This window comes from Opisthocomus hoazin, chromosome 9, assembly GCF_030867145.1.
Source record: "Opisthocomus hoazin isolate bOpiHoa1 chromosome 9, bOpiHoa1.hap1, whole genome shotgun sequence".
NCBI classification, from domain to species: Eukaryota; Metazoa; Chordata; class Aves; order Opisthocomiformes; family Opisthocomidae; genus Opisthocomus; species Opisthocomus hoazin.
The window spans coordinates 17,225,212-17,237,538 of record NC_134422.1 but is presented as its reverse complement, the minus strand read 5'-3'; the positions used below and the strand labels follow the sequence as shown (position 1 = coordinate 17,237,538).

The window sequence follows — 12,327 nt, the reverse complement described above, 5'->3', positions numbered from 1 at the left end:
CGTGCCGGGGACACGGTGGGGCCATTCGCAGGCGTGGTTTTCATGGTGGTGCAGTGTTATGGTCCTTTGCAGCATCAGTCTGCCAGTTGGAATTTCTATTGAATATGTTCTGATCCCCTGGGAAGGGTGTTCTCCAACTATAGGAAATTAATTTGCATGGAGTTTGGCCACCCGAGAGGGCTGATGCTGAAAGGACAAGACAGCAGAGCTGTAAAGGTGCAAAGCACGAAGGTTGGTACAGTGGGCAAAGCAAGGGGCAATTCACCTCCAACCTCCGGTCACTTGAGAGCTGGGCGAGCTACTCGGGTCTGTGCAGAGGGGACCACAATGCCATGTCCCACAGAGGCCTGAGGACCTGACCAGGCACGGCAGGGAGACACCACCTGGCTGCCCGGGCCCTGCAAACCAAGGGCTTAAATGTTGCTGAGGAACGAAGCCAGGGACACTGCTGGCACAAACTGCAGGAGAAAAATACCTGCAGAACATCAGGGGCCTTGTTTTCTTGCCTCTGAAGTCAGCAGAGCCCTTCTGCTGTATTGGACAACGCAGAACAGCCCAGTCTGCTGGGCACAGGGCAGGACCAGTCCTGGCTTCTTCTTCTTGGGTTCAGTGGTGGCAGCAACAACATGGCAGGAGCACTGGCAGGTCCCAGCACTTGCTGCCTCATTGTCTCTGAGGACAACTGATGGGTCAGGGTTCCTGTTCAGAGGAACCTCCTCCCAGAAGGGCCTGTCTGTTGGTAAGACCTGCAGACAGAGATGGAGCTCAGCATCTTACCTCTCAGCTGAAGGCACCCTTAGGGACTGTCATCCCCTCCCACTTCCCCAGCAGTGGCTGTCCTAGGTGAGAACCAGCCCCCAGCATCTCTTTCCTTGCTGTCACCCTGTCATAACAGAGTGTGAATTGCATTGTAGGGCTCTCTGCCCTTCACCTTTTGCTGGCTTGAAATCAGGTGTTAAAATCCTCTGTAGCCCGTGGCAGAAAATACACCCCGTGATTCTCTGTTTCTTGTAAAAATCTATGCTTTCTGCTCCTTTAAAGTACTTTCCCTTAAAGGAAATTGATGTTAAGCCATTAGACACCTGGTCCTACCTGTACCAGCTCCCTTTGGCCTTTACCAGTGGTGGCAGGGATGCGCCCAGAGCTTCCAGATTGTGCCTGCCTGCGGGCAAACGCATGAGTAAGTCATTATCAACTAAATATTGAAACGGCCCTAGCCTAGGTTGAGCCCCTTTTTTCCTTTTTTTGAAAGGGAAGGAGTAAGGCCACATCCAGTATTTCACATTAAACTCCTCAACATTCCTGCTTTGCTATTCTGTTTCCGAGGCATTGCGCAAACGTGCCCCAGCTCCCTGACAGCTCACATTAAGCTCTGTGGAGCTGCGTTCAATCACCTTCCCCAGGAAACCAGTGAAGGAGCAAGGGCCGAGCCGTGCTGTGGAGCCTCTGCTCCAGACTGCTCCAAGGATGAGTCACTGAGGTGAAGGCTCCTGTCCGAGGGAGGCAGAGCCGTTGCTGTCTAACACGCTGGGCTTTCTGTGCCAAGGACTTCTCAAGCCTTTTCTACCTGAGTTTTTATTCCTCATCTTTGTCTCTCACCCGCCCTCCTGCCCTGCAGAGCTCTTTAAGGTTTTAGCAATTAAAGGGGGGGGAAAAAAGCCACCCTTTTTTCTGCTCCCTGCCGAGGCTGAGAGCTGATCTGTGTGCAGAGGCGACTCATCCCTGCTCCTGACCAGCTGAGTCCCTTGCACCATTGCTTTACCTGTGGGAAAGGTGGAGTATGGAGCTTGCCCTCAGGCTTTGTCAACGTGGCACCCATCCCTGATAAGAAGAGGTAGGGATCTCATGGAGGCACATGGCCAGCACCCTGAGGGTCTTGCTTTTGGACACCCCTCTCAGAGGTGGCAGAGTAGGGCGGTTTGGCGACGAGGGAGGCCAACGCTGTGGTGTGGCTCAGGGGCCTTTTGGGGCTTTCCTGTGCTCTGCTGACCAGGACAGAGCTCTGGATTGGGAACTGGCCAGTCGCCTCTCCCCCAGATCCCTGCGCTGATGTTGGGCGTGGGGGCACTGGGGTCTTACCTGCTGTCTGCCTCCAGCACAGCTGAGCTTCCTGAGTCATCCACTTTAACCAAAAAAACATCTTTTAGCTTAAAACGGGGGCAAACCTCACTGATGCTGTGATGAGCAGGCCAGCTGGGGTGATGGTCCCTTAGCTCTGCAGTGACAAAAAGTCCCAGAAACCCTGTGGGGATCAACAAGGCTCAGAAAAAATAAAGTCTCATTTCCTTCCTTCTTCATCCCGCTCTCAAAATCTGAGCTGCCACCCCCAGCACTGTCTGTCCCTCCATCCTTCTGTCCCAGCAGCGGTGACAGGCACAAAACACTGGAGACGGGAAAGAGCAGATATCACTTCAAATTCCCTGAATAACCGAAGGCTGTGGGCAGCAGCTGCTTCAGCCAGAAAGTCACGTCGCTTGTGGTAGCGGTGGAATGAGTTTTCCTGCAGAAGGAGGCTGCGGAGCAGGTGCCACCTTGCCCTCCCCGCAGCTGTGGCTGCAGCCTTTCATTTTCATCAGAGAGGTGCAGAAAGAGCCTGAGCAGCACGGCAGCCTCGGTGTTCCTCGCAGGTGCCGCAGCATCAGCCTCCGTGGGCGGAAAGGCAATTTGTGCTGTTTTTGGAGGATCGGGAGCTCTGCAGACGTGATGGCTTTTCAGACAGGACTCACTCTGGAGGAAACATTGGGTGTTATCTCAGAAACTTGTGACACAGATCCCTCTCCTGCCCGGCACCCACGTTTCCAGAAACCCCCAAAATATGCCTTGCAGTCCAGGAGGGGTGTGTGGTGGTTTTGCTGGGTGCAATAAAGCTGAGTTACCTTTCTGCTCACACCCAGCCCATAGGCAGAGGGATGCCTGTGCTCTGTTGCTGGATTAGTCATCACCCTGTCGGAGATGAGTGCGCCATTCACAGGGCTGCCAGAAGAGCTAATACCCATCGAAAACTGCAGAAAAATCAGAACTGTACCCCCCATTTCAGAGGCTCCAGGCTGCTGTGCCCGGCTGTGTGTGCTCACTTGTACTGCCATGGGCATGAGGAGCCTCAGAGGGGGACCCACACCTCCACCATGCCAGAACCCTGCAGAGATGTGGTCCCGCCCCAGGCAGCTCCCAGGCAAAGATCCCACACCAAAACCTTCAGCAGGCAGCCACAGGCTTAAAGCCATGGCTGAGCAACAGAAATAATAGTCCAGAGATGGATTTTAATCCGGTCCTTTACGGAGCTGCTTTTTCTCTTGCTGCTGGGGTGGGGGTGCTCATTGCACCCCAGGGCTCATGGATCTTGCCTAGCATGGCGCAGTGCTGCCTCTGCATGCCGTAGAGATGCCTGGTCTCGCAGGGCAGCTGTGGGATGAGCCAGTCCTGATCACGGAGGTGGTATGGCAGCCATGGTAGCACTTGGGGATGGGAAGAGAGCTGCAAGGAGTCTGGGTGATTTCTTTTTGTAATCACTCACATAGGTTTTCCTATAGGTTCCCCAGGTTTTAGGGAGCTGCCCAGTCAGGGGATCACCTCCCAAGGAAAGTCCCTTGGCAAACCGCTGCCGACATGGAGATTGGAGTCAGCACCCAGCTCTGCTCGGGGTGCCTGGGGAGAAGCCACCCCACCACAGAACCCCATACATAACCGTGTGCTGTGCTGTCCTGACACCACAGGAGACGTAAGCTTGCTTCTTGCTGGGTCCACACTCTGCATCTATCTCCCACAATGCTGGAGAATTTTCATGCAGTATACACATATATATATATTCACAGATACTTATTTCATGTCCCTTGTTGTCTGTTGCTGGCTGGCACAGTGCTCACACGTGGGAGAGTACTCACAGGAAGCATTTGGGATGCTGATAGTAATGTGTGTTTAGGTTTAAAAGCATGGAGGGGCAGTTCCTGTAAGTGTGTGAAGACAGAGTGATCATTAGTACCTGTTTATTGAAGTTTACCAGCTCTGTAACAATGGGTTTCTCTTTGTCATTGGATTTAATTCCTCTGTAATTATGTTCCTAATATAAAAATCATTTGGCATTTATTTGCCATAAAGAAACTTCCCATTGCATTTAAATTCAATGTGAAGATTTAAGTGTATTCAGGAGACTCATTTGAAGACCTGAAATTAAATATTCCTGGTTTCCTTTTCCAAACAAGACAAACTCAGATAAATGCTAGCAGTCAGATCCATGTGTGCAGCTACTGCTGTGAGCAGTGGCAGCTGCATGTGTGTACCCAGAGAGAGATGGTTGCCCTTGTGGTGTGGATGACTCTTTCAGCTGCTTCTCCCTGCCCTGCTTTGGTCCAGGGTGCTGGTCCTGTGGGTGATGCTGATGGCTGATGCTACTTTGTATACCTGAGCAGGGAAAATACACAGTTGAGGAAAATCTGCAGGTGTTAAGATCACCATTAGCCCTCCCTGTCTGCTGTACAGCTTGCACTGGTTTTCAAAATGTTTGCTTTAATAGTTGTGGTAGCAGGATGTTGCTAACATGGCTTTTACTAGCTGAGCTGGTGCTCAGGAGCAGCCCAGGCAGCAGATGTAGGTCAGCACAGCTGGGGTTGGAAGACCCCAGAAGACCACATCCTGGCCCAATGACACCATTGTCCCCAGCCCTGCCAGGTTCAAGGGAGACCGGGTGGGCAAAGTTGCTATACTGAAATTATAGTTACAACAACAGGCCTGGGAATCACATCCCATGACTGCCTGCTGGTGGGTGAGCAGCTGCAGCTTTGGTAGCAATGAATGGATGGGCTCCCAGCACTGATAAATGACAGATAAAATGGCCAGGTGAAACACCGACACCAGCATGCAACAGGGGTGATGCTGCTCCTGATGTCGTTATTTTCTCCCTCGATATACCGAGCACCGGAAACATGCGCACTGGCAATAATTTTTTTTCCATCCTTTCTCTTAATTCCTCCCAATAGGTTTAACATAGCAGTGCCCAGATAATCGTTAACCACTTTGACGTATTGCAATGGGCACAGACTGGGAAGTCATAAGGAAAGAACAGAGCTGGAACAGACCCGTACTCCCGGTTCATCTCCAGCGGTATCGTCCTCCTCAGGGTAAAGCCAGTTCAGCCTGGCCTTCCCACAGCTGCTCCGAGAGACAAGCTCCCACCACAGCCAGAAACAGGGAAGAATATTATTGCTTAATGTATTACTTTTCCCAGAAGTAGGGAACATAGGAGGAGTGTGGCCAGCAGGTCAAGAGGATGATTCTCCTTCCCCTCTACACTGCCCTAGTGAGGCCCCATCTGGAGTACTCTGTCCAGTTCTGGGCTCCCCAGTTCAAGAAAGATGAGGAGCTACTGGAGAGAGTCCAGCGAAGGGCTACGAGGATGATGAGGGGACTGGAGCATCTCTCCTATGAGGAGAGGCTGAGGGAGCTGGGCTTGTTCAGCCTGAAGAAGAGAAGGCTGAGAGGGGACCTAATAAATGCTTATAAATATCTTCAGGGTGGGTGTCAGGAGGATGGGGCCAAGCTCTTTTCAGTGGTGCCCAGTGACTGGACAAGGGGCAATGGGCACAAACTGAGGCACAGGAAGTTCCATCTGAACATGAGGAAGAACTTCTTCCCTCTGAGGGTGACGAAGCCCTGGAACAGGCTGCCCAGGGAGGTTGTGGAGTCTCCTTCTCTGGAGATATTCAAGACCCGCCTGGACAAGGTCTTGTGCAGCCTGCTGTAGGTGACCCTGCTTCGGCAGGAGGGTTGGACTAGATGACCCACAGAGGTCCCTTCCAACCCTGAACATTCTGTGATTCTGTGATTCTGTGTGATTCTGTAATATATAGGGAAGAGTATTTCATCCGTGTGTTGAGAGGGTTATGGCTGAAGCCAGAGCCACCGTTCCCTTTTTGTTAACTCTGGTTTTCCACCTTTGACATGAAGACTAACTTAAACTTGGATAACTACAAAAAAAAGACAGTCCAAAGCCCACTTGTTTGTTTCAGGGGAACAAGATGGTACTGAGCAAGCAGAGGATGAAGCCTGCAGCTGGGGAGCATTTCTCCGCTAGTTGCTGACAAAGCAGAAAAGCTGCTTAGGCTGATCTGAGTGACTGGTTATAACGCTAAAATGGAACATTGCAAAAAATAGGTGTTGGGAAGTAAACCCTTCAAAAGGTCTTTGGAAAGTGGTCTCCAAAGGGAATTGGTGGAAATGGTGTTGTTTGAAGCACTGGAGAATATGATGTGCAGAGCCATTGTTTAAAAACCTACAGTAACGAGTGTGGGGATTTAATTTCCGTCTCTAATTGCTGTGATCTGCACCTCATTTTGGGCTTGCTTTTGTGTGCTTGTAGCTTTTAGCACTGGTCTCTACGCAGCAAATCCTTCATATTGGTGACAGCCAATGGACTGCTTCTAAGCTTGCTGTACAGCCAGCAAGGAGACTGCTTCTTCTTTGCTGTACAAAGGATTTATTCCTTTAACATGCCCCTGATGTTTATTTTTCTGCTGGTACAGGAGTGCATGTGCGCGTGTGCGCATGTGGCAGTGTCTTACGAATGCCTGCTGTGGACAGAATTGGGCTTCACAGTATGCAAAAATAGCTGTGCGCCACATGCAAGGATATAATATTTCACACGGCTGGAGAAAATGTGATAAATCAGGTTTTTGCTGGATTTGCAAAAATCAAGAGACTGGGGGATTCATCTCCACATTTGAGTCCTGAGCTCTTGCAGGAACTGGCAGGGCTGTTGGCGTTGGAGCGTCCCAATTAGGGAAGGAGATCTGGGTCCCCATGGCAGTGTAGGATGTTTATGGGCATCTCTTGGCTCTGAAGAGACAAGCTCAGATTTTTTCGATTCATTTATTACAGAGCCCAAGAAGCCAATGTGAGCCCAAGCTGCAGCTACAGCTCTTCTCCTCTGTCCTTGCCTGGAGGTTGTTGCTCTTAGTTTCTGCTCCGTTCTGCCCTGTTCCTGATCCCTCATCAGCAGTGCCTCCAGTTGCTCGTTAGACAAAACCCAGGTCCCTCACTCGCCCTTTTGAGCCCTGCAGGAGACCCCGGTGTGCGGTGAGGTGGAAAGCCAGGGACACTGTAGAGCTGGGAGGTTTCTGCATTACCTGCTTGGTGCTGGGCTCACACTTGTGCGCCGAGGGGTGAAGCTGTGGAGAAAATAAATCACCAGGGACAGAGATGAGGAGGGTGGACTGGAGGCTTAGAGCAGCGGTCCTTGCACCAGGCTGGCTCTTGGCACAAAAGAGGGGGTGCAGCAGGCTCAGGTTGGGCAAACAGGGGATCAGGGGAGCTGTGCTAAGCCCTGATTGCTCCCCGTCTGCATGTTGGACAGCAGCACGTGCTGGTGCAGGTTCCTTATCACACTTGTGCTTTCCCACCCCCGTCCCAGCAAGGGGCACAAATATGCACAGCCGAACCCCAGCCCCTCAAACTGCAACTCACACGGGGAGTCTGAATGACAAACGTCAGTGCTCCTTCCCACATGCACCCTCCTCTGACCTAACCCTTCCCTGCTTCCCTTCTCCTGGCTTGTCCTGTTGCACCTTTGCAGGTGAAAAAGGTTCATGGATCCTACATCCCTCCTTGCTCCCCCTCTCCCTTTGCATCCCCTCCAGTGTGCAATGAAAACCAATGACAGATTGAGCTGGGCCTGGCTTTGTAACGTAAACAGCTATTTACAGTTTTGCTAAGATTTCATGGAAGATGACATTTTTAGGTCACCTAGCTGAAGCAAATGAAATTATTAACATGTTTGCATTAGGTTTCATAAAAAAAAGTATCACTCTTGCCCAACGTGGTGCTCGATTCCTCAGGTCCCGAGACCTGAAGTGGTACCCTGAAAGCTAAGACAGTTTACCACCACGGTTAGCAAGAACAGGATCTGGTTCTCTAATGCAAGGCAGCTGGGATGGACATCTTTTACTGTGTCCAGCAGCCTCAGACACCAGGGTCTGTTATCCTGGTGCTCCGTCAGTGGTAATGATGGGGCTGATCTAGGGGTATAAGAGGAAACATCCTCTCCCCATCACTGAAAGTATGGTGCCACCTTCTCCATCCTGTAGATTCTGCCTTTAAAAGCTTTTAAATCTTGGAGCACAGCTAAATACACTATTGGGGTCTATACTGTGGCTTGTAAACACTAAGAGGTCGGGAGTAAAATGTAAAGGCTCTGTTCTTCCCTAAATAAGCAATGACAAATGACTGTAAAATGAGCTCCTGAGCTTGCATGTGCAGAGAGGAATTTAGTCCCCTGATGAACAGGACAATAGCAGATGGATCAGAATAATACTGGGGTTTCCTATATACCCCTGTTTAATGCTACACCGGAAACAAAGGAGCTAGCCAGGAGGTTCAGTGTTCTGGCCACCACTCATAGATTTCTGTGTGTCACAAGCCAGGACACAATTTGTTCTCCATCTTGCTTGCTTCTGGGGTGGAAATAGCCCTACAGGCTATCCATCAGCATGACTCACTCTTGGGACAGGCTGTCTGGGTGAAGTGGACGAGGAGTGAGATTCAAGGACCTTTTCCCTGCTGGGCGATGGGTACACAAAGACCTGGACCTAACGCACGCATGTGCCACCCACGGTCAGGTTCACCCCTCCCGGTCTGGGAGAGCTGGGAAGGAGAGACCTGTGCCTAGCGCTTCGAATCCCTGCTGCCTGCCAAGCTGGGAGGCACGCATGGCATCGGGCTCGGTCTGGCTCCTGGAGAGGAGCGGCTCCTCCGCGGAGCCAGCCTGCGTCGAAGGGCCACAGCCGCTGTGGCTGAGCCCCTCTCCTGCCCGGCTGGCCTCGGGGAAGCCATCTCACAGCCATCCCCACCACCAGCCTCGCTTTCTAAAACAGGTAGCAGAGAGCCAGAAGCTTGAGGAGTGAAACAGTGGCATCTGGTTGCCAACAGAGCTGTGCCCACTTGCTGTGGTCTAGCGTGGGTGCTCTGGTGTCTAGTAAGAGCTGTGCTCATCTAGCTTTTCCTTCAGCGGTGATATTAGGCATCTTTCATCTACCCAGCTGTCTCTTCCCACCAAAAATTGTAGGGCCCAAGTATGTGAGACCGTTACATCCCTATCAAACTCTGTTCACATCAGCCAAGAATTGTTGGAGGGTGAGGCAGCACGATTACCTAAACCAAACCAGATGAAAAGGAGCAAAGAGTGAACAGGTGGATGATGGAGCTTCTGCCGTGCTGTGCCACACTGTGCAGTGCCCGTGGGAGGAGGGGAGCCTCGCTGATTCTGTCGCTCTTTTTCAGGGGGAGTTGCTGAGCCCGTGTCGATGCGATGGATCAGTGAAGTGCACGCACCAGCCATGTCTGATCAAATGGATTAGCGAGAGAGGCTGCTGGAGCTGTGAGCTGTGTTACTACAAGTATCACGTCATTGCCATAAGCACAAAGAACCCTCTGCAGGTAAAGGTACTAGAGACATTTCAAAGTCTATTTACTCTTGTTTCTACTTTTGTTTCTGGGAGTAAGTGGATTTTATCTGCGCGGGTTTTCCTTCACTGCGCACAGTGATCCATATGTCTGAGACGCTCAGAGAGGGTTGTCAGGGGCTGGTCCAAAGAGGCCCCATGTTCTGCTCAGTGGTACTGTGGGCATCCCTCAGGAGTCTGCTCCTTTTGTCCTTTGACAATTCCCACGTTCACTTGCCTCCTGTTGAAAATGCCAGTGTGACCACGACCGTGCTGTAATACCTCCCAGCCCTTCAAATGTGTTCATCCACTGGAGACCGCCGGTATGTCCCGTCCCCAGGGGCGGAAGGGAATGGAGCAGTTACGGGATTTGCTACAACAGAGCACACAGTCTGTGACAGAGCAGTATCTTGAGACTCCACATGTCTATAGTTGTGCCATTAACCCCGACCTCCTCCTGCTGAGCCTCCTCCGTGTTGGCATGAGGGATGGAGGAGGTGGGTGGAAGGCTCTTACGGCTCTCCCCTCTGATCCTGCCACCCTTTTCACCTTACTGCTCCCCCATGATCAAGTACACCCCGGCCTGGCACAAGGGCTGTTGGCTCTGATGCTCTGGTGTCCCCAAGCCTGATTCTCAGTGGACATTTGCAGATGTGCACACATTAGGTAAAGCACATATTGATGTAAGTGGCTGTGGAAGGCATCAGAGGACTCACCTTCTTTCTCTTCCGAGTTCAAAAGCACTGTGGTTTAATAAGCCCCACTGCAGGCTGGTAATTTAAAATCAAGATTCAGAATGGGGAAAATTGCATGACTGTTAAATATGGGACAAATTATCCTTAATAGCTATTGATTTATTGTGGGGGCAACACCTGAAGATGGACTAATTGCTTCATGCCTTTGCTGAGCGCCATTAGTGACTTGGATGTAAGGGAGCACATTACATCCAGGCAGTACTGCTTAATTAGCATCATCTGGACTGGAGAGACATTACGGCAGCATGCTGTGGTTTAGAGAACCTGGTGGAGAGCTTTGACTCTCTGCTGGGCACTCTGCTCTCTAACAGGAGGCAAGGACTTTGCTAGTGGTAGTGCCCGGTTGTACAGAGGTGGGGGGGAACGCAGACTCCCACTCTCTCCTCCAACTGTGGTCTATGTTTTTCCAGGCCTGAGGTCAATAACCACAGTGAGGAAACAGGGACTTTTGGACTGCAGATTTAATTGAAGTAGTGAAGTTAGTGGGACATCGTGGGGAAATTTTGCTGGGGGGAAGGAAAAAGACTGCCTGCTCTCTGTGTTGTCCCTACAGCTTCTGATTCAATTTTCCATGTGCCGCGGGCTGGAGAGATCAGTAGTTTCATCCCAAGCCTCAAACCCAGGGTGTTTTAATTTCTTGGCTCTAGTAACTCAGAGCAGATTGAAACACAGGAGGGGAGATGTGGACAAAGCAGCTTTTGTTTATTTCTGGAAAGCTGGTCCATGAGTGCCCTAATGATCGGGTGTGCGATGCTGAATAGCATTGAAGGTTTGTGGCTGCAGATTTACGAGTGTGTAGCCAGCATTGCCTTTAATGAATGACCTCCAGATGCTCTACACCTTCAGGTGGCTCAGGACAACTGGTCAGTGACTTTTCTCCTGCTCCTCACTCCATTAAAATTTATTGGAGCTGTTGACAGACAAGCTCTCCTCCCACATGCACATTCAAATGCCTGGGCAAACGATTGTTCTTTTTTGCCCTCCCCTGTTAGAAAGTGGTCTGATCTGCTGGCCTTTGCCACAAATACAAAAAAACAGGTGGCAGGAGCAACTGAGTTAGAGAGCTCAGGTCCAGGAATGAGGGTCTCAGAGGACCGTGCAGACCCCGGGCTCAGAGGCTTCACATCGCTGGCTTGGACTTCACAGCTTTTCTTGTGGAAGCACTGGGAGATTTGGAGGGTGGGAAGAAGCAACTGGAGTGAAATCCACTTGGTTTGGAATGAATGCAGCGTGTGCGGAGTTACAGCTGCGTGCCCAGGTGCGCTGTCTGGTGCCAGCACAAAGGCACTGCCGGGAAGCAGATGCTGCACTAGCTCCAGTATGTGAAATCCCCTGGGAAGTGGCTGATGCACCAGGCCTGGACTTCCCACGAGGACTAAGGGCTTGGCCCCCTCATAACCCATCACTGCACACACCACTGGAGTTTGACTTGTTCCTAAGTGGCCCTCGCCATCCTCTGGCACAGGGAAAGGGAGGCAGAGAGGACCCAGGGGCTGCAGTGCCCTGGCACTGTGTGCCGTAACAACGTGTCGCAGTCCGTGCAGGTGGGAAGAGCATCATTTCTGCTCAGCCTTCACCCTACACATGGATAGCAGGAGCCAGCTGGACATAAAGCATGTCTCTAAGTAAAGCAGTAATCCCTGGCATTTCTTCTCAGGGCCTGCTGGCACTTCTGCCGGGCTTTGTTCTCACTAGAAAGCTCTGCATTTCTCAAGCACAGGTTTAGGAAGGCAAATGCTGTAGGAAATCATGGTTGTCTGTTTATTCCGGACCAACTGTGATGCAGACAAGGACCACACAAAACTCACCTCCTTGTCAAATAAAGCTGGTTTGGGCGATGCTCTGAGCCTGGCTAGATTTTAACAGCAATGTGACCTGCCTATCCTCTGTGACTGTCCCTGTGTCCTCTCGTGTGACAGACTGCAGGAAAGCCAAACCAAGGTGGCTGGCAGGCCCTGGGCTCCCTGAAACATGTCCAACTGCTCCGAGCAGAGCAGCACACCCGACACCCACATGTTCCCCAGGATCCTCATGTTTCTCTGCCCATTTTGACATCTGCTGCACATTTTTTGGAGTGCCTAGGAGCACGGTATGGGCCAGATGTATGTGGAGACGCGTGGCGTGGGCAGAGAAGTTACAGCCGG

The 12,327-nt window shown here is 51.4% G+C and overlaps 1 protein-coding gene across 1 annotated transcript in view; it reads left to right on the top strand.

Moving 5' to 3' along the window:
* MARCHF4 (membrane associated ring-CH-type finger 4) overlaps positions 1-12,327 on the top strand; it is a 115,627-nt gene that overhangs the window by 70,104 nt on the left and 33,196 nt on the right. The window contains exon 2 of the mRNA XM_075430921.1: positions 9,268-9,423. Coding sequence (XP_075287036.1) covers positions 9,268-9,423 — 156 coding nt within the window. The remainder of the gene's footprint in view (positions 1-9,267; positions 9,424-12,327) is intronic.